The sequence below is a fragment of the Manduca sexta genome, chromosome 18 (genome assembly GCF_014839805.1).
Source record: "Manduca sexta isolate Smith_Timp_Sample1 chromosome 18, JHU_Msex_v1.0, whole genome shotgun sequence".
Taxonomy (NCBI): domain Eukaryota; kingdom Metazoa; phylum Arthropoda; class Insecta; order Lepidoptera; family Sphingidae; genus Manduca; species Manduca sexta.
Window position 1 is genome coordinate 1160169 of NC_051132.1, and position 25935 is coordinate 1186103.

The 25935-nt window shown below is 34.5% G+C and overlaps 1 protein-coding gene across 2 annotated transcripts in view; it reads right to left on the minus strand.

The window, feature by feature from the left end:
- The window catches only part of LOC115448437 (ABC transporter G family member 20), a 106260-nt gene that overhangs the window by 68286 nt on the left and 12039 nt on the right, over nt 1-25935 (minus strand). For both annotated transcript variants that reach the window (XM_037440021.1, XM_037440020.1), the window contains exon 2: nt 14616-14682. In XM_037440021.1, coding sequence (XP_037295918.1) covers nt 14616-14677 — 62 coding nt within the window. In that variant the 5' untranslated portion in view covers nt 14678-14682. The remainder of the gene's footprint in view (nt 1-14615; nt 14683-25935) is intronic.

Sequence of the window (25935 nt, forward strand, 5' to 3'; positions counted from 1 at the left end):
AAAACCATTGGGAAGTAATAAATTTAATAAATTTAGAGATATGTTAAAGTTGTTGTAAAAGTAATTTATCTTTCAGATGGATATTATGTTGAGATAAATATTGGTTTAAATTGTTTAATTAAAAGATGATAATTGTAATATAAAAAAAAAAAAAAAAAAAATAAGTTACAATTAATATGTTATACTGAAGGTAATGTTTATAGAGCTATTGTCTTGATATGAGTAGTGTATGATATGATTTAGTTAAAATATAAATGTAAGGAGGCATGTTGAATGGGTACATTTATATTTGTTTAGGGTAACATTTGTTAATATGTAATTTAATTTGTTTTTGTGGCAACACGCCTCCACTTCCTTCTTCCTGTCACGGGCTGCCGGCGAGCAGCCACAATAATGTAGTTCTTTAAGTTTATGTTTAAGATATCAAATTAAATAACAGTGATCCGTCATAGTGGTTTTATTAACAAAAACATATAATAATGACTATGTCTAGGGTTAGTACTTAATCTAGATTGCACTCCAAAATTTGTGTCTGAATCAAGATTGTTACAAACGATGTGTAATATTTAATTGTAATAAATGCAAAGATGAAGTTTACATGTGATATGTCAGATAGCTGAGTTGTAAAAGGCGTAGCAAGTAGCAATGCTGTCAAACAGTGTGAAATTAGCCGTAAGCCCCGTGTCTAATAGGACTAAGTGTGAGGTTTTTTTAATCTGACTATGTTTGTTAGACTGGCAAGGGCCGGCTTATACAAACTCGCCGGACTTTTAGTTGAAAACTTGAGGCGTTCGCAACCCTTGAGCGTGCGTAAGGAAATATAATTATACTATGAATTGTTCCAACACAGGGAAGTCTAGGGAAGGCGATCACGCTCCACCTAAGTTAAGCACAGTGTATTTCAAATTATGTCAACCAATGAAAGAAGGAGTGAGATAGAATTATACCGCCATTCTTTTATGGATATAGTCTACCAACAAGAATTAAAAACGAAGAATTAAAATCTACAAATGGAAGTATAATTTTATTTTAGAACTTTATCTTCAATAAAATGAACTTAGTGTAGTCAATTTATTATCATATATTCTGGGAGTTATTCCATGTAACATGTCTGTGCTGTGCTGCGTCTCCTACTTCAGACTAAAGGCTGAGTCTTAATAACGCGTTTGCCGTGAGTTTATATAACTCTTGTTTGACGAAGTGTATGATATTGATTTAAAGGAAATGAGAATTGTTGATCGGGTAAAACACCTACTCTGTACAGGTGGTGAGAAACTTCTAAAAACATTTTATATTTAACTGGAAGGCAACCATACTGATGCTAAAATGTAACCTGTCAAGTTACCATATTCTACCCGGACTACACTTACTTTAACCACACAGGTATCAGTATCAGGTAGACATTTTTCTGCACCGGGATAGAAACTGAAGCGGTACCAGGAGATCAACTAATCAAAACCTTAAGGCTGAAGCTACACAGTTTAAATTAAATCTCAAAATTTAAATTAAATGCCCTTGAATTTTAATGACATATGTATACACCTCCATTAATACGATAATTAACCCGACCACGTGATCTCTCTCCGGTCATGTCGGATTGCCCTCTCACCGGACTATGAGAGTGAAGGAACAGAGAGTGCACGTGTGTAGTGTGCACACACCTGTGCACCATAATATCTTCTGTGTGGTTGATCTCCGTTGAGAATGGCCGCCGTGGCCGAAATTCGATTAAGAAATTAACAACAGACGTTAATGTGATGTAAATACATCGTATGTTTAATCAGTATAACTGGTGGATAAAGTAATTCCACAGTAATGCGTTGTTGTAACACGATACATGAGATATTGCGTGACACAGGTCAAACTGTCACGTCTCGCTTCCACGCGGATATATCTTAGTATATAGGTAATAATAATCTTTTAATGCCTCTATAACCGTGGGCAATATTATTTTGATAATTATTATTATTTAAACTTATGTGCCTGCATGTCTTACTGCTTTCGTCATTAGAAAAAAACACTAAATTGTATCTAACCTGCGCATAAGCTCCAACCACTTATATTAGTCAATAGACAGGAGCGTAGGGGGCAGGCAGGAGAAGGCATTCGCTCCCCCTGCGACTGCATACACCACAACTACATATTTTATATGCTAGTACTTGTGTCAAATTATTGGAAACTATTGCTTACCCCTCCCTTGCCTTTAAATCTACGCCCATTCATATATTACTTCCAGAATTTGTTATTTCAATTCCACACGACTTTGTTCTGCCCATCACAGGCAATTTCATAATCATTCATATCAGTCAATAATTATATTACGTAATTATCTTAGTGCGTTGTCAGTCCGGTTATAAACCCGCTAATGACTTTTAAATATGTCATTCATAACGGATCCGTAACATCCGCTCGACGTTGACAATCATCAATGAGATCGTCAATGATACGTCCATTAATTGGGTTTACAAATATAATGATGTTTAGAAATCGTTCTCGTGGTTTCTTTCGCGGTCACTGCAGTCTCACGCCGCAATCTTAGAAGCAAATACACTGCTACTTGACAATAATAATTATGTATTTCATATGCTAGAATTCTTCTATGTAATTAATTCTTGACTTATATCCAGCACTGATCGATTCCCGGTTGAAATGATGATGATGAATTCTTCTATGGTTAAGTGCCATCGCTTTATACATTTCTGCAGACAGTTGCTTGCATTTTACAACCACTGAAATGTTTCCTGCGAGCTTTACGAGGTCGTCTGTCCACGTTGGCTAATAGAAGCAGACTGGTTCTAGTAGATTGGTCTAGAAATCTTTGGACGAAGGATATGTTCAGCAGTAGACTTCCAAAGGTGAAGAAGAATAAAAAACTATGTTTCAATTAAAAAAATATTGTGCTTTGTGTAAGCCAGTGTTTAATAAATGAGTATTATGTAACGGAATATCTTAAGATATCGTTATCATGAACGCTTAGTAACTAAAAGTATTGGGTAGATTTACCACTGTTTATATATTGGTCCGAGTAAACCACTAATCCAAATAAAAGACACTATACTTACCTAAAATCTACCTTATAAAGGACACCTCTAACTAACCTACCCAAACGACGTGTTGCAAAACCTATGTCGAGTTATTTCACTGTGTTATGACAACCAAAACGTGGGGGTCGTGCGGGGCACACATTGTACCGAGACAATGGTTATCCGCTTCTAATACAAGTGTTTATGAATCCACGCGGCCGACGGAAGCTAGATTTTACACGATTCAGTTTAGACGATTGTTTAGAATGAACTGATCACACCAAAAAATATTTAAGTATCCTACGTCCTATACTAGTGATTTAACAGTCTTGCTATTATTATATCATTAATTACTACATCGTTAAAATCGTGGCTGATAAACATTCAGGAGTGGACCGGCAACACCTCCAATAAACATCTGTTCCGCCTGGCCAATGATAAGGAGGAATACAAGAAGCTGACGGCTAACCTTCAACAATGGACAAGCAGTTGAACTAGAAGAAACGCAAAAATCGCTGTTAAAAATTGGGGGCAATTAGGCTCAATGTCGGACCACATCCAAGATTAAAATTCAGACTAACTTTTCATTCCAAAAAGAGCAAAGTGTATGTTTAATGCGAGATCTCCTTCACGTAGCTTCGAGAACAACAAATTTGTTAATAAATTTATGTAACTAATCAAAAGATATTGTCATATATAACAATATTAATTTGTTACTAGTTTTTAGTTGCAACTCTGTGTGTACAAACACTTACCAGGCTATATGCTTATAGCACTCTGGTTTGCAGACCCATACTACAAATATATAACTAGATAGGCACACAATGAATGAAGAAACGGTAAAAAACAGTTGCTAGTTGGTTAAATTATACCCTCGGTGCAAATTAGCTGACAGTAATGAGTAATGCAGAGTGAAAATTACTCATAGCCTAGTTGTGATATATAGAGATAAATTATAGACGATCGCGGCTCTATAAAAGAAATCTTTCTATAAAAATGGGTTTTCCAGTATTGTTAGCTTGTAAGACACAAAAATTACGCTAAAACTCAATAGTGATACTAAAATACTTCAATAGAACCAATAGTTTGAAATTAATTTTACAAAATAACACAGGGCATCGCGCTCGTCAACCTGGCATTAGGTGCTAAATGCTCAGAACCTAAATGTCAACAACCAATAAGTATAACTATTCTTGTGAGAGATTAGACCGGAATGGTAGACAGAAGTGCTACCAGGGCACCTACATTTTAGCATGTGTGTTCCGTCCTATGATGTGTTAGGGGGCGAGCCTATCGCCCTATCATTGCTCATCCGGGATTCGAAGCCGGGACCTCAGATCAGTAAACATATAGCGCATGAATTACAACTACGCCACCAAGGCTGTCAACACAACACTTATATACGTTATCGGGGAAAATAGACAAAAAAATGTCTGCTATACTATCCATATAATACTGTTATCTTGGTACCAGATTAAAATGTATAGTTAGTAGATGTAAAAGTATTATATTTTATGTCTCTCATAACTTATTATAGACCTAAACTACAGCAGAACTATAACCAGCGGAAGAAAAAAAATGTTCTATTGATTTATTTCTTTATTAAATTAAGACGCAAAACAGACTACAATAAAAACTATAAAAAATACAAACATAAAACTAGATGGTATTCCTAAACTTTGCGCCCTTATACTAGTCAATTACTTAAAGTGCGGACTAAGATAAATTAAAACTATTGAGTAGTGTATAGTTAAAAAATTCAAACAAGAAAATAGTATTAGTAATTAACTATTGCCGGTAATATTAATTATATAGACTACTTGAGAATGATCCAAATCTGCTATTCATAACGTCAAGCTGTTTGTGTTTTTTCACCAAAACATTATACGAATGTTCTAGTTTTAAAACTTGCATCAACCATTATTATAATTATTAGTGTTTTTAAATTAAACAAAATTAATTTTCCGCTTTCTGCGCCCGCTGAGGCGCTCTCACTCCGCCACAGTGCGAGAGGTAACAACCTCCTATCAAGATTATGATCTTATTATTGTGGTTACTTGTATAATCATGATATGAAAATGGTAATATCTGATAAGAATCTAAATATAATATACTAGCTGTGCCCACGACTTCGCTCGCGTGGAAGTCAGTATGTCACAAAATTTTTCCTGCGTAAATCTTAATCTGGCGCTAAAACTCGGTGCCACTTGAAGACTTGTTGCACCAAACGTATGATATAAAATTTCTTCAATAAACCTGCATACCTGCGAAGTTCTCTATAGGAATTTTACGGTGTATGAATTCTACCAATCCGCAGTAGACCAGCGTGGTGGACTAAGGCCTAATCCCTCAGAAGTAGAGGAGGCCCGTGCTCAGCAGTGGGCAAGTATATAATACAGGACTAATATTTTTATATATATTTTTGTTTCGAAGTATGTTAGAAATAAATGTATGCATCCCAAGATACACCCTCCTGAGATACTTACGTTAACAATTGCTACTCAAGAAAATAAGATAATCTGGCAATAACTGATAGTATGACGTAACAATACCATTTCATAAACAAATATGGACATTTAAAACGATGCGGATATTTCCTTATAGAAAGTGGAACAGGACTTCCTATGTAAACGCACACTCCCTTTAGGCTGTTAGCAACTATGCCAAGACAAAGGATTAAATACACAAATTAAAGAATTTTACATAGCAGTGATTTTACTGCACCTGGACGTTTATTCTCTATGGCAGTGTAAACTCATAACCCGGTCGTCTTGCGTTATCTTCGTGAAATTAGTAAGAAATGATATTCCATATGTCAATTTCTATTGTTAAAAACGCGATGCATTGCGTTGCGTGCTTATTACGCACTGTAGTAATGTGTGGCTCAAAGAATAAGGCCCCTGATGGTAACTTGGGTAGGCAACAGTTTGGCTGTGCCTTTGGTATTTCTTTGGGCAGTGGATGCTGCTTACCATCAGCCGGATCGCTTACTGGTTTGCATATTAAGGCAAGAAAAAGTAAACTGGTGTCTAGATAAAATAACTAGTGATGAGAGTCAGAGAGTTCATGATTCCTGAGAGGGTTGTGAACTCATATGAAATTTAAATTAATTTATTCCTTATTTTACGAGAATATAAATGAACTGCTCTAAACAAAAATAAAAAATCAATTGTATTTCTTTTTTCTCTTCTCCTTATCATGTATTGTTGTCTTTACCTTAAACCGATTTTGAAAAGAGCAACACCAGAGTTTCTTGCCCGTTCTTCTCTGAGAACTGCTTTCTGAACTGGTGGTAGAGTTAATATTAACGGAATCTAAACAATGTATAAAATTTTACGAATTCAAATAAATCATTTCATTTCAGATTATCGTCCTCTGCCCGTCGACATACTTATGTCCTGCCCGGACATACTATTGATTCCGGAACGCGATACCCTGTGGCAGGTTTTATCTTGTATGCAGCGGTCGCTTTTCGGGCAATACATATATCTATGCTTAAAATACATATATATAGGGTTCCTGACATTGCGTTAATAAAGAAACCACATACTCATCTTTACCTCTGTAGCGGTGTATAGTGGACACTGCTATAGAGGAACAAATGGTTGCGTAATCAATAACAACAACAATAACAATAAAGTAACATTGTACCTAAATTCATAAATAAATATGTTCACTAAAAATCTCAGTTTAACTTTACTGTTTTTTATTATTTTGTAATTTAGTGCGAATACGGAGTGCGCGTGTGTTTCTGACTGAAAGTATGATGTTGCGACGAAGTCTCTTAAAGTAGTAGTAGTGGCATTAGAGTATTATTAGCCCTGTTTATGAATAGGTATGTATCTACCTAGTATTATACGAGAGTTGTACAATTGTACATATATATTAAGCATTAAAGTGATTTATATCAACTAATTATTTTTAACTCATACTTATTGTACTGCTGACATTAAAATTAATGTCAAAGAAAAATAAACAATATAATTAAACTAACCACATTTGTGTAACATTAGCTACAACTATAGTAAACTGATGACTAGTCAATGTCGCCACATGTCAAACGTGACCAACACATCACAGTGATTCTGAGAACCATCTCAATATACAAACAAGTCAGAGTGAATACAAGTCAAGAAACCAGAATTTTATGGATATTTTTTATTTCTTTGTATGACGAGACGAGCTTGCCATTCGCCTGATGGTAAGCGATACGACCGCCCATAAACAGCAGAAACACCATCCAACACCATGAATTACAAAGTATTGTTTGGTATTCCACTGCGCTCGCCATTCTAAGACATGAGATGTTAAGTCTTATTATGTCCATAAGCTACAATTTCCTTCAAACCGGTACACAACAGTGACTATACACTGCTGCTTGGCGGTAGAAATAGACATTTCGGTGGTACCTACTCAGGCGGACTCTCACATATGAGAGACCTACCACCAATATGATGTTACATAATGTGGAGTTTTTAAGTGCGTCCTTAAAGGATTTATGTATACTTATATATAGCTAAACAAGCAGATGTTCCAAACCGATTAAAGTTTCCGGATTCAAACAGCATAATTGTGTGGACTAGTGAGAGATTATTTGTCATCAGTTGATACTGTATCTGGGCCCTATGCTTACCATCAGGGGCATAAAATAAATAAGAAAAAGAAATTGGAAAAGTGGTAATACCGGGCCATTCATGCTACAAACACAGCTAAATATACTGTATCAAAATACACAGTGTTTTTTTATATTAGGAGAGATATACCAAGGTCCACAATTCAAAAAGCGGGTGTCTGGTTACACCTCTACCTACCCCTACCAGATATGTATTTGTAGAACTTGAGTTTAAAACAATAATTAATCACACAATCGGGCTACAACGTTTAATAAGTTATTTATCGCCGTAGATATTACGGAAGATATAAGTGAATATTTAGCGGTGCTTGTCGGTTGACCTGTGAGGCTGAGTCGCCTTGACTCCGCGGGTAAAGTCCACCTCACAATGTGCATAACATCTTACATCACTACAGACATTTTGTTAGGTTGTAACATAACTAACGCAACACTAATTTAGACTTTAAAATCAAATCTTATTTTTAGTCTGAATATTTAATGATGTTTAAAATTAAACTAGTTTTCGGATTTTATTCCAGTTGTTATGGTCTGGGGGGGATCATGAATACTACGAAGTCGACGACGTCGGTAGAAATTTTATAATATAAAAATTATAATATAAAAAACCACAATAAAATCCTAAAAATAGTTTAATTTCAATGTCTAAGATTCGCGTAAACATAAGAAATCATTATCTCTGTTTCATACGGTTATTAATTAAGCAAAATTCTATGTATTGTTATTTTACGAAATATCTAGATTTGCCTTTATATAAGATCCTTTAAATAGAATACAACAGTGCTGGATACTACTTTTTAGCACAAACATATTTATCTAATGTTTAAACATGTTACCTATCGACTTTGTGGCGACAAAGTATATTATTTTAACTACAACAATTTTATTATTACCCAACAAAAGCTACACATCGTATTTCGTAGATATAAAGTTATATTTGCATTTAAATGCGAGGAAATAAAGTTGTTTATTATTTTTTGTGGACGTGACACGGCTAAATAATAATGAAAAAAATGAATTGCTATTACTACAGCGGACAATATGTCTCATCATACGCTTGTAGGACATTTTTTGTACCACTAAAAGGCAAGAAGGGTAAGTTCTTGGTCCAATACATCACGACTGCCCATAAACAGTAACAAATTCATTCAGAATATTTAATTACAAATTACTTCATAGGGGTACTGCATTCGTCGCCCTGAGTGACTATTCTATAGCTTTATAAAGTTCTATAAAGCACTACAATACTACATTACAACACAACAGGTGTGTGATCACCTAACATCACCTGGGTTAGTGAGTTATGTGATTAAGTATACCAGATTATTTTGTCATCACAACTGGTGACGAATCCCACGGTTTCGACCAGGACATAATTACAACCTTACAGCTATAAATACTACAATATAATTACATATTTTTAAAAATGATCTTTTTAGCCCAACCTCCAGCATTCGATCCAATTACGCTCTGTTCAGTAAAGCCGAAAGTGTATTACAATAATTTAACGCAAAACAAACAAGTTCGCTTGTGCCAAGGCAAGCGGCTCCGACAGCCGAACTTTCTCATCATGGTTTGGTTAATTTTGTAAAAAATATGCTGCATGTTCGTATCGTAAGGCTAAGAATCTAGTTATTGTTAAGGTTTGGGTATCTTATTGTAAAAAATAACAGTAATCTTTTGGAAGCTTTAATTTATTCAATACAACACGTCTACATAGTTTTAGGGAGGAGGCTAAAAGAGGAAGTTAAAAGGCCACAGACAATTACAATCAAAAATAACATAGACAAAGAATAGGGAATGTAAATTTATATTGTTATCCAACAGTTAAGACTGCGTGATAATACTACATTGATTGTAAGGAGATTTCAACAGTTAGTTTATCTGGTTGTTTAGTGTTAAAAAACCAGCGTATTACAAGGAGCTCGAGCTCGGAGCTCGTGCTTTAAAGGCTTCATACTCAAAACTTCTAGTCTTTACCATTACTTATTATAGTAATGCTTGTCCTGTGAAAATGGGGTTATTTGTTCAAAACATATAAACCTTTAATTAAAACCCATGAATAAAATAATTAGTAATAGATGAGAAATCTTTAGACTACCACCTCTCTTTTGTTTCAATAAACTATATCCATGGTCGAAAGACTAATTGACTCAGGCGACATGTTTTTCGAAAATTTTAACCACGTTAAAAAAAATTTATAGAAAAAAGTGCTGATTTTAAATATGTATGAAAAAATGTTGCTTAACCTTTCAATCGACGATATCTAACCTATGCTATGAGCAGCAAGTGGCCTGACTTGAACAATCTTACGAAATATAAGGTATTTTTCCTAATTCGCGAGAACTGAATCCTAACTATATAACAAAATTATTCAATTAAACGTGAATACCTCTTATAAAAAAAAACATAAAATTTTAGATAAGTACTTAAGCAGGGAATTTACTTTGTGGCCCGTATAAAATAGGGTTGAATACGACTACTACATAACAATAGTAGACAAGTTATATTTTCAACTCCAACCTATTTCATGGACAAATTAATCCTACTTATGTTACAAATGTGAAAGTTTATAAATATGATTTGAATTGTTTTAAATGTAAAAAACTCCTAAACGGATTAAGATGTAATTTCTAAGCTCTAAACAAGACATTGTCAACGCGGCTCGGTCTCTTACGATTCAGTCTATTTATAACTCTTATTCATATGCCCTGAAGCGCGTAATTCCCAAAAACATCACGCCATGCTAAAAGATTGAAAGCGTTCAATTAATATGCATACAACCAAAAACATTAAACCTACATGGTCACGTCACGCGACCTCAGAAAAAAGGTCGACAACTATCCGTTTTAGTGGTTCACTGTGTTTCCTATTATGCGTGTATTTTAACGATAATTTGGATTTTTTGGGTCAAAGTTAATAGTTAATTATAGTTAGTGTTTCACCATTGTGTAAATGCACAACTGAACTATGAGCCAAAAAATGGTAATCAAATGCGTATAGTGAATATCAATTTTACTTGGCTATTATAAAATTTTCAGAATATTGGTGGTGTCGGAATATCTCAAACCACATAACCCAAACTTCATCAAGAATTTGAAGTTATTTACTATATATATAGGGTATTTATAATTTATTAGCTTTGTAGTTTATAATATCTACACCCACTATGAGCTCATTCTAGTCAACAGCTCATTTAAAAAATAATATAATTGTATGTGTAGGTAGATATTATTACTTCCACTTTTCAGATAACCAACACCTCAGTTCGCCCCGTGACCATGAAGTCTTTAAGACGTCGGAAGAAAATTAAATACAAAACACCGCAATAAAATACGAAAACTAGTTTTATACATGTTTAACATTCGCGTAAACATAAGAAAATCATCTTCACCCATATTCAAAAGAACTTAAAACTTGTTTGTAGAGCGTGAAACTACTAAACTGCCACTAAAATGTCTCACAAATAGTAATCTACACTGCCTTTCAATACCGGAAAATTTTGATCTCATTAGAATTATTTTACCAGCCAATGTTTAAATATTATATGGGCGGAGCGGCGAACAAAAATTATATTTAATAGAAATATTAGGTGGTAAAAGATTGGGTGGTTACAACCAGGACACAGTTGAAATGGACAAATTTAAACACATGCTTTTCTGTTGAAAAAGACAAAACAGTGGCACCTACCCAGGCACCTACGAAACACATGAATCTTTGCTATCTAAAGATCGGCTGTCATTGCCGATCTCAACTGAGATCAGCCAGGTTTGCAAGATATTTTATAATGTAGCAGTGTGCTCGCAATATACAGGTGCACTCTCTGTTCCTTCAATCTCACAGTCCGGTGAGACGGCAATCTAATAACCGGGGAAAGATCAGGCACAGAATTAACGGCTAAACGTGCTTTCCGAGGCGCAGGCATTGGGTATCACGTCGACAATTTCACTTCGATTTTTTTTAAGATGGATAAAGTACATTATTATTGGCCTGACCCAGGATTCGAACCCAGGAACCTAAGCGTGGTAATCATACTCATACCGTATACGCATTATAACTACGCGGTTGAGGCAGTCACTAGAGATTTACCAGCTATATTATTATGAATCGATCAACGAGCCTATTCGAGGAAGTGAAAGATGTATGAGCATTTTATTGTCTCCGTGCCATGGTTGCGCAATGTAATAAAACGGCGCGCGCAGGGAACTGCCATTTAACGCCATCTAGCGGCGCGCGTGTGACAACATATTGTAATTATATGCTTCTGCTATGTTATAGGTAGATTGTAAAATAACTAGTTATTTCTTACGTCTTGATTTATTGTAAACACATAGTAGAAATCTGTGGAATGAATACACATCACGCTTTTACCACGGAAAGGGTAGACAGAGGTGCATCCAGGGTACCAACTTTTCGCCAAGTGTGCTCCATCCCATGATGTTATAGGGTCGAGCCTACCTCCATATCGAGAACAAATTGTAGACTCCTTTCATTCTACTACCCTGGTGGCGTACTTGTATTGCACCGTCCCGTATGCGCCGATGAAGACCAACGCGGGTCTTGGTTGGTATGTCGGTGTAGGGCATATATAAGGGTAGGGACTCGGTACAATACTCACTCGGGTGAAGCTATTCCCCAGTGTTGACATTGGTTATACCAGTGAAACCAACATAACCGTTTCACTCACTCCCTAAATGGTGGTAGCGATAACGCTATCCTATCCCAATTAAAGCGCTTTGAGTAGATGTATTTCATTTAACACTACTACCTCCGACACTTTAAAAAACGAACGACTCTACTTAACGCCTACAACTTTTAATTCACACCACACTCTATAGATGGCAGTAAAATACATAATTCCAATGCCCACGCATAGATGGCAATGTTGCAGATATAAAAACTAGAGAAAGGCCTAAATGATGAAAGTGAAAGCCATAAGGTTGATTATCGCGTGAAGCAAATTCCACATTTAGGTTATTGGGCCCGCGCGGCGACCTCTCCGCTTCGTGCGAAAGTGTGTCTTGCGTCAGCCGGCAGGTCAGCATCTCATAATAGTTGCATCATTGAGAGGAAATTATGTGATGTGTACTATCTGTTGTTAAAATAAAATCAACTAAGCCTCGTATTACGTGGGAAGCAGACGTGCATTTAAATACACATGTTGAGACCAATAGCTAACTTGGACTAGTTAAACGCCGAAACCACAAACAGCGTAATCAAAGCGAATATTTGCGTTTCTTGGTCATACCTGTATCAACTTTATAAATAGCAATTTGACATACAATATTATCCATTACAAGTGGTTCGTTTTTCTAAATATTTTTTTCTTAGTTCTGATTTTGAATATTCCTATTAGGTTAATTACAGTTATTGTTCTCTTAAGTTACGCAACCAAATTACTCATAGCAGCCTACATATTCTAAAATGAGAAGCCAAAATTTGTCTTTTTTTGCATTTCTTGTTTTTGTATTCAGCGATCATTAAAAAGAGATTATTATAATTATCCATAAAACACAGCAAACTGCATACGCAAACTACCCATACATAAATGATATAATTTGACAGTAAATGGGGATCTTCGTAAGTCCTTCAACCAATTCAGCTTCTACTAGATCCATCGTACACGAGAGACTGAGTGGATACAGTTACATCTATTTCTGTTGATAAGCTATCATGAGACAACGCCTAATGCCTCGGGCTGATGGACGCCTATTCAGTGCCGGATTTATATTTTCTATGAGTGTAGGCCACTTTATATCCGCCGCCCCATGTAGGTAGGTTTATGTATGTATGTAGGTTTCTAAAATACTTAATAATTTTCCATTTCTTTATGGAAGGCACTAAAGTTAAATAAACGAATGATTAATTAAATCGAGTGAGTGTCCTCTGAAATTTGCCGTTCCTAAGAGGCTGCCAACCATAGGCTGCGGCCTATACGGCCTATTTACAAATCCAGGACTGCGCCTATTAGCATATTGTACTTTATATATATTTTTATTTTTATGTAGCTACTGTTCTAGGATTATTCAATAGTTATTCAAAATAATAAGTTACATTAATAGTATACAATTGTACATTTTATTGCTTTAAAAAGACGTTACACACATGAAATAAACTCAAAAACGGAAAAGCAATCGTTATTGTCCGTATATAGGCATAACCTTTACGTCGCCCTGACACGCAAATGAGACGAAAAACTGCAATTATTATCATCGCAGACAAGGAAACCAATAATTATAACATTAAAATAATATACTTGATTACAATGATGGATGCGAAATCGGATAATTATTTTTGGCGTAGACATAATGACGTCTGCATCATCAAAGGAATGAGATATACTTAGCTTTTAGCACCGGACAATCTTTATAATGTATTTCAATAGCCTGTTTCAATTTTATAAATAAATTTAGTCATCAATTACGTATGTCTAATATAAATGGTCTAATTTCTTAACTAGTAATTTCCATGTTTTCTTTGTGATAATTATTAATTACACAATATAATTGTACTAAATACGATTTAAACATAGATATAGATATAATATGTATAAAAGTAATATTCTTTGCGTAATATGTGGAATATGTTGTAGTTGATACATTAGCCAATATTTCTTATATGCCCTGTTAAATTATATTTTGTTGTAACAACGTTATTTCAATGAAATAAATAAAAAATAATATAAATAAACTATGTTTAGGACATTAACATTAACGAAGTCGTATTTTAAAAATATAACTTACGAATGAATCCCTCCCAGCCGAATTTCGGCCACAGCGGCCAATCTCAAGATCAGCCTTAAACTTACGATTATGCCATATAAATAGAATTGAAATCATTATTGATGTATGTACGAATACAAAGAAAACTGTTTGTTCACTATAAGTTACCTAATTAAAACACTCTAAAATCCTAAAGTCAAATATTTTCCAACAAATATATGTCTCATAATCAAAGCTTACCCGGTGGTCCAACTGAACATCTGCCTCACTCTATCTGATTTTAGCTCCGTTGGATTCGCCATTTCGTCTGCAAACAAGGAAAAATATATGTGACATCAAAAATTCATTTTATATTCATGGTAAAAACCCGCAGATTCAAAACAAAAAAAATTCTTACAGATACAAAAGGGGTCTAGGCCAAAATTAAAAACAAGTAAGTTTTTTTTTATTTATTGTTTTGAATTTGGCTACGTAAGAAAACTCATTGCAATATGTTTTTGTTTGTTATTGCTTTGAATGACGAGACGAGCTTGCCGTTCGCCTGATGGTAAGTGATACGATCGCCCAAAAACAGTAGAAACACCATCCACACATTGAATTACAAAATATTGTTTAGTATTTCACTGCGCTCGCTATCCTGAGACGTTAGATGTTGAGTCCCATTATATCCAGTAGTTACACTTGCTACAATGTCCTTCAAACTGCAACACAACAGTGACTACACACTGCTTCTTGGCGGCAGAAATAGACATTGCGGTGGTACCTACCCAGGCGGACTCACACATATGAGTGACCTTCCACCAGTAAAGTGATTAGAAATTTTACTTTAATGAGTTTGTTGCGTTACTAAAAGCCGTAGAATATAATTGTTTAGGAGAATATAGACCCTATCGCCTCTATGAATAATTAGCATCCTATATTATATCTCGAAGATGCAAAAAGAGCCCTTATGTTTTTCAAATTCCAAGTAATTTTATAAATTTTTGTTTTGTCCAAGTTTTGTGGACCTAATAAAGAGAAAAAAAAATAGAGTAAGGACCGATAAATTCTTTGTACTTTGATTTTGATATCTAGATATATAATGATAAAAAATACAACGCGATATCTAAACTGCCAAAATAATATTACAGCGACTTTGATACGTATCAAATTAAATAGACTGAAACTCTAACTAAATAATTGCAAAACGTACCCGCAACCTCCCTTTTTATATAAAACTCTTCTCCTACTGTACCACAGAGGCTAATACATACATTAACACACAACAACTTGAAAGACACATCAACTAAGATAGTGTCCAAAATAATGACGTAATTACAGATTTCCAAAATACTATAAATTTTGGGGCGCTGCGTCGAATACCAGTGGACCGGTTTTGTGGTCAGTGGCCCTACCAAACAATCCAAAAAGCGTAGATCTGTTTGAAAAGAATCACGTGTGTAGGTGTGGTTATTCATTACCTGTGTCATACTCGTAACACTAACTATATACATTTTTTTTTCACAAAGTATCAGGTTTGAGATGGGTCACGGGTCATGGGCCAATAGTATTTGAATTACCAGTTATTTAAAAAAAGTGCCACAATATTACACGTATAGTATATGTAACACAAGCTTTTAATAAAAGGTAGATTTAGGCGAAGATCGCTTAACCTTCAGATTTTTTTTCGATCAAATCGCATCTCATGGCTTTCTTAACAGTAGAACAGTCCAGAAAATCATTTCACGATGTAGACTAAACTGGGTAAATCGTAATCCGCAACTCATTTGCAAAGTTGGCTCTACAAACAGCGCCTAATATATTTGTAGTTCGAAAGACATGCGAATGTTTTTGCTATAACATTTACTGCAGGAACTTTAGTGAATGCAAATTAACATAAGTTTGTGACGTTATTATTCGTGTATTTGTAAGTATTTAAATAAGCAAATAACTCATCCGTTTGCCTGGTGATAACCGCGCCTACGTAAGAAGTAGTATCAAAATCTTGGGTTACATAATGTTTCATAGTATTGTAATTGACAATTAATGACAGACTTAAACAGAAGAAGACAGTAAAAATAAACAAAATTTAAATTCCTACACAGACGGACTCGTATACTTTAGACGTACCGAGTCCAAAGTCCAATGTATGACGCTTTGAATAAATTATAACCACTATTGCATCAGTTGCGAGTTGACAATGGCCAACCTCTTATATTTGCAATTAAGGTATTTTTCCATTTTACGATAATTAAATACAATTACAAACAGTCATCGATGTATAAAACTAAAAAATAATATTAGTTTGTAGTTAAATAACTAAGATAGTTTAGATTGTGCATTAAATAAATTCCAGTCATAAAATATGTAACGGTAAGACGCAAATTGCAATGTAATCAGTAAAATATACCTATTGGGAATTATATAGAAGAAGTCATCATTTAACCGACTGACGACTGTTATATTATGTCTGCAATTAACACCCATACTTCTCCGAGCTAATAATTTTGTAATGCTAATAATAATCTCATATTATAAAACAAAGTCCCCAAAAGTTGTCTGTATGTGATCGATTTTCTCAAAATCTACTGAACGGATTTTTGTACGGTTTTTACTAAAAGATAGTACAATTCTTGACGAAGATTTAGATTAATAGTTCATTACGGTATTATATACTTAATTTGATTGAAATATAACGATTACTAGTAAATAGGTCACGTAGTTGTAAAAAGTCTCATGGATCCGGGATTTATGCGGAAAAACTTTGTGACAGCTATTTCTACGCGGGCGAAATCGCGGGCGCAGCTAGTGTAATATAAAATGAGTAATAATAATGTAACAATTAAAACCTATTGCCGTGACAAATCAAATAGCACACAAATGTAATTATTCATTCGCGTTCATTTAAATAAGGTACAAATTGTATTGTATATATTTTTTAATAAACTTCTAGTTAATATTAGCTCTAATTTAAACCTGTAAACAAGGTAATAACACATCTGAAGCGATTAAAATATTATGGTAGCTATAAATCCTAGAAATATGTGCTAGTGGAAGGCTAGGTCATGTATAATTACTATAATTACGATACAGGAAAACACCTACGTAAAACTACAATTACAATTAAATCTATATCATCAAAGCAAATAACAAGATCAAGATACTTTATCAAAATTATTTTATAAAAAAAATGTTGCAGACCCAGCAAATTGACTGCAAAATAAGTATATTCAGGGAAGAACAAAATGATATGTTACCAAAGAGCACCTACTTTTCTAACAAATCTTTTGATCAGATCAATAATAACAGTTTAATCTGAAGACAATTTTGTATGCTGTAGCTGACCGCCCGTCAAAAAAGATTTGTTGTGCTATGATAATAGTGGGGTTTCAACTGAAAATCAGTGCTGTTTTACAGCGTATACTGAGCTGGTATCCCTTCTACCACACATCACGCAAGGAATCCGTTGTGTGCTTGGTATTGTTAACTGTGTGTGTGTTTTTTTTTCTTTTTATACTTTTTTTTTGTTGTATTTATGTGTGTGTAGAGAAATAAATGGTTACAATGACAATGGAAAACAGTGGGGAATGGCGACATTTTCCGAAAGAGGAGCCAAAAAGAAATGTGGATACTAATTTTAATAAATTTTAGGCGGGTGCTCTGCTATAAGTATTAATTATTTACTAGCTAATAATATTATTAATTTTAATAGAATATAATTGAACATATGTGAGTGGATATATATTTACAATTTATGCAAAGTCAGCCACAAAAGTAGTTCACAAAATTAAAAATTCAATACGTTTCTACGCTTTTACTTTTATACAAATATCTTTTTTCTTTATGTAAATTAAATTAAACCCTTTATGGATTATTTTAGTGATTCATAAGAACACAAAAGTTTAATGGCGGTTTGAAATTTGTTTAGACACTTTTCTAACTAAATGAATATTCGCTATAGGTAGAAATATACCTCACACGCATCAGCAAGGTTTCCCGAAGCCCTGATCAATACCAGAAAACGCTCCTAATGCCCCCACGTCAGAATAAGATCCAAATTATGTTTCATAGTCGCAAGCGAGCCACTTTGCCAAGCTATAAAAACCGTCGACAGCTTGCAAACCTCTGGAATACTAATGCCATTAAGATTCTGGTCAGGTACTGGTGAATGATCAAGGTCTGAGGTGTGTGTTGTTCACCATAATGGTTTGAGGAAACCTAACATCTAGGGAAGGAAACGAAATAGATGCCTAGAATACCTTCTCTTTAAATAAATCTTGATTAAATCTATGAACATGGTATTGAATAGGCTAGATATTTGTTTATTTTCCGTTTCCTTGTGGTCTACGGCGTCATACAGACGCTATATTATATTGTCTAAAAACATACTAACCGAGATAAAAAGCTAATGTTAGTAAAAATGGCTTGTAAAGTATTTGTATGCAAATCATTTAGATTAATTTGCGTGTAAGAATCACTAGCGAAAGGACACACTTTCGGATTCGTTTTTTTAAATGGTTCTTTTTTAAATAAGTTTAATCTATTTAACAGAAAGATCAACAAGAACTACTTAAACTCAATGATGTGGCAACGAGCTTCAGTCTGCATATTATGTAGGTATCCAAATGCAATTTTTTATAGAAAATTATCTTTAATAATTTGATGATGGTTTTCAACATTTACATTTGAATTATGTTCTTATTTTTAACTAAAGTAAATTAAACATCATTATTATTATAGTTATAACGTAATTTAATTGTCAAATAAGATAATTACGGCTGGAATGTGGGAATTCCTCGCGCGCGGACCTTCAAAAAACCTGATATGCATATTTCTATTGAAACGTGACTTGAGTCGTTAGTCTAGTGACTGATATGAAATCGGTGATATCGTAAGTTCAACCACGTGGGGCAATAATTTATAAGTATTATTGTCGAATGTGGGAGTCTTAAACAGAACCGAGTACGGGCAGGAGATGAAAGGCCATTCTATAATCGCTAAAGGTAAAGTAAAACAAATAAATTAGCGATATATCTATCGCTAGGATGTTATGTTCTCATTTTTTTTTTATTTTAGATAAGCACCTTGTCTACGGCCTCAATAATATTAAAATATGTCTCAAAATAAATGTACGTAAGGAAACAGTTTTTAATAAACATTATTGCAATTTTCTTTTTGTTTTTTTTTTTGTTTTTCTTAACACATTATTTCCGTATATTATTTGACAGAACGAATGTTGTAAAATCAACAAAAAAATGTCAGATGAGACAAAAAACTTCGTGACAATAGTTCGTTAAAAAAATTTTTTTGCGTACATTAATTTTTAGAAATACTCATTAGCAAAATTATTACCAAAAATAACTCCCCATTGTTTGTCAGTAATATCTTATATCTAAGTAATCGGATAAAAACCCCAACCAATAATAGACAATTCTAATAAAACCATGTAAAAGATGAACCATTGAACAAAGAAGTCGAAACTCGATTTCGTAACGCGAGGTACTGTGTGGTACACGTACGGGTATTAGCAGTACGCGCAGGTATACCCGTTGATATTCGCATCGCGTATCACTGTCGGTTTATTGGGTTTACGAAATAGAGGCTCACGATTTACTTACAAAATATTAATACGTAGTACACAGTCTTGTTGGATTTGATACGATAACACTCCAGCATAAAATTCTCATAGTAGGGACCCACGTGATGTTAATTTTGTAAAAAGCATTAATTCACAAAGCATTCGGAGAAGAGATCATTACAGGCAACGGCTTGGCTGTGCATCTGGCATTGCAAAGTCCATGGTCGGCGAATGCTGCTTACCATCAGGCGGAACGTTTGCTCATTTGCCAACTAAGGCAATAAAAAAAAAAGAAAAAAACAAGGAGAAAATTACAATACAAAATCTGGACAGATTTACTCCCTTATTCATTGACGTTTTTTATCTATGGACGGAGCATGGCTGCGATAACTAGTCTGATTCTCAGCTTTGTTTATCTGATAGCTTGCTGTTTGTTCAGCTTTGTTTATCTCACAGCCAACTAGATTCAAGTTGTATCTTAATATTAGCCAATCACAACGGCCCTATGTCTACGCACTGCGAAAGCTGCCATGTCGTCAGCACTGAGAAACAGACTTGTCATCATAGCAATTCTCCGTCCTTATATAAAAAACGTCTATGAATAAGAGGGTAAGTTTCTAATGAAAAAATGCCTTTACAAATATAAAGGGTCGTACTATTTCCAGTGACGGCGATTTAGATAAAAGACTAAGATACAGAGCCTCGGAATAAAATAATTATCCAAGATGGCGCAGTTCGCCACACGCAAGGTTCCATCTTTTGTCCAAGTATGTATGTTAGTGTTTACAGACATTGTAGACAAAACAACACATAACAGTTAATCGTTCTCACATCAATAAATCTTGTAATATCAAAATAAACGGATGTAAAAACAGTAAGTACTTAATATTTAACGGAACAAGGAGGTAATTGCAAAATAAAAGCAATAGTTACTCAATCGTTTTAAAGGTAGTCATATTGAGCTTGTAATATCATATTGTAAAGTATATTTTTCTCGCGCCTATGGCACAGTCAAAATCCTGTTCTGGGGTAAATTTTTGTTTATATTTGTCTCTGAATATCGCTCTACCTGCCTGCGAGTCTCGTCAAAATTGTTTTGACCGTTAGAAGGTAGCCCAGACACAAAAAATATAATACTCTTCTTAATAGCCATAGAGCTTAGTAAATTCTTTTATTTTAAAATTACAAACATTTTCATTTATACGTAGTAGCTTTTATTCATTATTTATTTATTTAAAACTTTTTTGTACACCAAAAGCTTTTGTGATGTATCAACATTTGTTTTTATTTATTATAATTTTATATCACGCATTATTTTTTGGCGCGTCGGTCACAAAAAGGGTATAGTTTGATTCTAGCTTGAACTAAATCTCTTCATCATAAATTTTATACAAATGTACTGTAGGGATAGATGTCGTGCGCTTAAACATAGGCAATTACTGTCGATAATCAATATCACGCAATACCTGAGCATCTTATTAGTAAAGGCAACGGTTAGCATACCATGGTCTACTGACACGGAGGTTGGAACCAGGGTTAGTAATATTCCGAAGGTAATAGAGACTACGATATCGTCGAAGTAGAGTTCCTCCAAGGTTCTTATATAATTATACAATCAAATTAATATAGAAAAGCCGTTTACAAGATGTTAAATGGCACCAATATCCAAAAACAGTGCGGGATGCGAACAATAAATTTAACTTACAAAAGTGCAGAATTCTACTGCGCTTTTTATCCTACGACAAATGTTAAACCTCATAATTTATACTCTATACATTTTGAAACAAAATTTATGATTGTTTCTGATTCAAAACCCTGGAGAAAACAGTGAAGGCATTTGCCCGAGGAATTCATATGTTAATAAATCCCTATGTGGCATAAGCCACTTCAAACCTATTGACAAAACCTGCAAACACGTTTGCACAACGCTCGAGATTTCAGCAAACACATTTATAAAATTAAAGGCAAAGGAAACACAAACAGCCATGAGCAGACTCCAAGGAGCATGCACATATCCGCACCACGCTTCACCGACTGCGAGTGACGAAATATGGAAGCCGGCGGAATTTAATTTCTATAATAACACAGGTTTACGAGCGTACCAATCGGTTATGAAATTAAATGAAGAAATATGTCGCCCGATGTCTGATGGGTGTGGCAGTAGTAATGAAAATTTTGAGGCAGAATGAATCATACCCATTGCTAAACAGATAAATTGATTGGAAATGTACCCTCAATTGTTAATTCCTTTGGTAATGTTGATATACTTTAACTATGTCTTGACTATTAACCATAAGGTAACATGCTTGTGCCTTTGACTAAATTTATACCAAAAAAATATGATACTAAAATTCATGGTAAAAAACACTCTCTCAGGGAGCAGAGGTTTTCATGAATCTCATTCGAAAAAAAGCCGGTGCACATAAAGACAATCTTTTGTCTACCATGAACACACGTAATAAGCCTTATTAATCGCATTATGCTCGGACTGTGCTCTACCATCAGATGCAGTTTGTAAAATAAACATTGTCCCTGACAATCTGAATAATTAACATTATTTTCCAGCTCCAGAAATAAATACAGTTGCCACTCTTCTTAGACGACTTTGAATACAACAAAAATATATCAAAATGATTATGGTTCGAAAGACGATCAGTTAGTTACTGTACTTTAACACTCGAAACGGTTGGATCGTCGTCAAATCCGACTTAGTTTACTTCTAACACTTGGTAAATAACAATTAATATTCAAAGCAAAGGTCTACAGACACTCAAAATTTGAGATGAAAAATAAATAATAAATACCATTGTAATCTATCTATATACTTATAATAAATCTGTAGAGAGGTCAATTCTGTACATGAAATATATTTCCAAAATAACTATCAGGGGGTGATTAGGGATCGATACTGATGCCAAAAATGCAATTAGTAAAATTTTTGTCTGTCTGTCTGTCTGTCTGTATAACCGTTATAGAAACAAAAACTACTCGACGGATTTTAACGAAACTTGGTACAATTATTTGTCATACTCCTGTGCTGGTTATAGTATACTTTTCATCACGCTACAATTAATAGGAGCAGAGCAGTGAAGGGAAATGTTGGGAAAACGGGAGAAGTTACTGCGTTTTTTAAGCTTCCGTTGCGTGTGCAACCTTAATGGTTAAAGCTACACAGAAATCATGTATGACGGAAATGTTCTCCTTAAAATTATGTAAAAAAATATCCCACGACAGCATATGTCTATCTTTTATGGTTGACTCACAATAACACGTGTAACTCCCGATAGCTTAGCAGTTCGAAGCTTTCTCATTATATTTGTCTACTCTTACGTTTATAACACTCTCAGTCATCCCCTAATTAAAAAAAGTTAAATATTCCATAAAAAAGAATCATAGAAATCGGTATAGAAACACCAAAGTTATACATGAAATACGCTAATAATAAGCCATCATGCGTGAATACTGAATCATGCTATAAGGATTATTTTTGTATATATATAAGGTCGCGAACGCACAGGCAGGCGGCTTGCTTGGCACCTAGAGGCTAGCGAATCACCTAGCGAGTAGCTTCGTAAAACGAACATTCTCGAACGTTTTCGACCGGCTCCATTTTTGAAGTCCGAAATCCACGCGGGCGAAGCTGCGAGTGGAATCTAGTGAAAAAATATAATTAAAGACTATGGAAGGAAATACAACAAATGTAAATGCTTTGCATGCACATGTTTGTTTTGAGACCCGAGTTTTATGCAATTACTTGATGACCCGGTGAACTTCATATCACCTACATATATTTGTTCATTATTATTATTCACTGTGGAATGCAATTCTGCCGTACCCATACGAATGTTATCATTTTTTATTTTATTGCTTTGAATGACGAGACGAGCTTGCCGTTGACCTGATGGTAAGCGATACGACCGCCCATAAACAGCAGAAACACCATCCAAAACCTTGAATTACAAAGTATTGTTTGGTACTTCACTGCGCTCGCCAACCTGAGACAAGAGATGTTAAGTCTCACTATGTCCAGTTGTTACACTGGCTACAATGTCCTTCGAACCGGAACACAACAGTGACTACACACTGCTGCTTGGCGAAAGAAATAGACATTGAAGTGGTACCTACTCAGGCGGACGCTCACATATGAGAGACCTACCACCAATAAAGTATTATTATCTCTCTCTCGCTTGTCGATAGTGCGGTTTGCACGTGAGATAGCTCGTCGCACATTTCTTTGGCACGTCGCGTCGTCGTCGTCTTATCCGTGGCATTTTAAAAACAATAACATTAAATAAAGTTCTCGCGCACTGATGATAGATTTTAATTGTAGTCTTGAAATTTCTTTATTTATTTTCTTCTTTCGACAACCTACTGGCACTTTAATATTTTTTTTCTGAAATGTTTTGTATTTCAAAAAATAAACCAAAGGGATCTGATCTCATACTACAGCTATGAAACCTCAGTATGAAAGAGACGAATTTCTGAACACACCCATAAATATTTGACAACCAGATGACAACAAGGGACATCAAATGCTTGTTCTGAGATCAAATGTTCCACAGCTAGGAACATTTTGTATTGGAAAATTAAATTGTATTTTCCATTATTTATTATTTATGTTTCTCACGGTTTAAATCTTCCCCGGACTTCCACAAACAATTCAAAACCAAATTAGCCAAATCGGTCCAGCCATTCTCGTGTTTCAAATAGACTAACGAACAGCAATTGATTTTTATATATAATATAGATAAACAATTTCATACTTAAAGATCATAACTCAGAGTAAGGACAAATATCCGCTTATTCAGGAACTTCTGCTTATACGTAATAAAACAGAGATTTAAATCAGTTTATTCCTTGGAAAAACTAAGTCCATAAAATCCTCTTTCAAAAAAACTAAAGACCTACAAACAAAAAACATCAATTAAATTTCGAGAAATCATCAAACATCGTTAAAAATACATTATTAACAAAAAATATAATGCCACCACTTTGGATGTCGAACGTCATGTAATTAATGTCAAATGTCACAATGCATAGTAAGGACATATGGCAGGTGGCAGTTGACGTGATTGCCGACAGACGGTGATGCTAGTCCGGCCATATTGCGTCAATGAAGACAAACATTGTCAATGTTTGCCAATTGACAACGGCCGCCATGGATGACGTGATTGGCTTCATGTGGAAATAACTGCGAATCCTATTAATATTGTAAATGCGAAAGTTTGTGAGGATGGATGTATGTTTGTTCCTCACGAAAAAACTACTGGACGGATTTAGATTAAATTTTACAGTAATATTGGTTATACATCAGATTAACAAATTGTGCAATTTGGTCATAATATAACGATATATATCAACTAAGTCGGAAAAGAAATATTCTGGAAGATTCTACACGCGGACGAAGCTGCGAGCAAAAGCTAGTAGTATATAAATAAGAGAATATTAAAAAAAAGTGGTAACAGCAAATTACTAACAGCAGTTTTCAATGAACGATCCCGATCTCAATCCTCAATCCGATTTCGAGAATGATCCAATCAAAATAAGTCACTTGTAACCATATCAAAAAATACTTTGGTCTGATTGGTCAATTTTTGAGATAGATGGAACAAAGCGATTTAAATTGTTTATTCAAAATGGCGGTTATTAGGTCGTCACCAGCTTTGGTCACCACCGTAAAGACACACAACAGTTACCAGACGAACATGGATGCGCTGCTGGTCTTAAAGAAAGGAATGTAAATTAGGGAACGGTGTTTGAGTTTAAAACAGTTATGGTATTGCAGTATTTAGTTACTAAATAACCACGCAAATATACCATAAATATAGTTACTAAATAACCAATCTATAAATGAAAATCTACCACAAATACTATATAATTAAAAAAAAAAGCATTTAAGCAAAAAGTGTGAAGTCGGTTACGATTTTCGTACTAAAGACTCGAACAGTTGAATTTCTTCTAATTAAATCAATGGGCATACCCGAAATATTAGTAGATTTACCT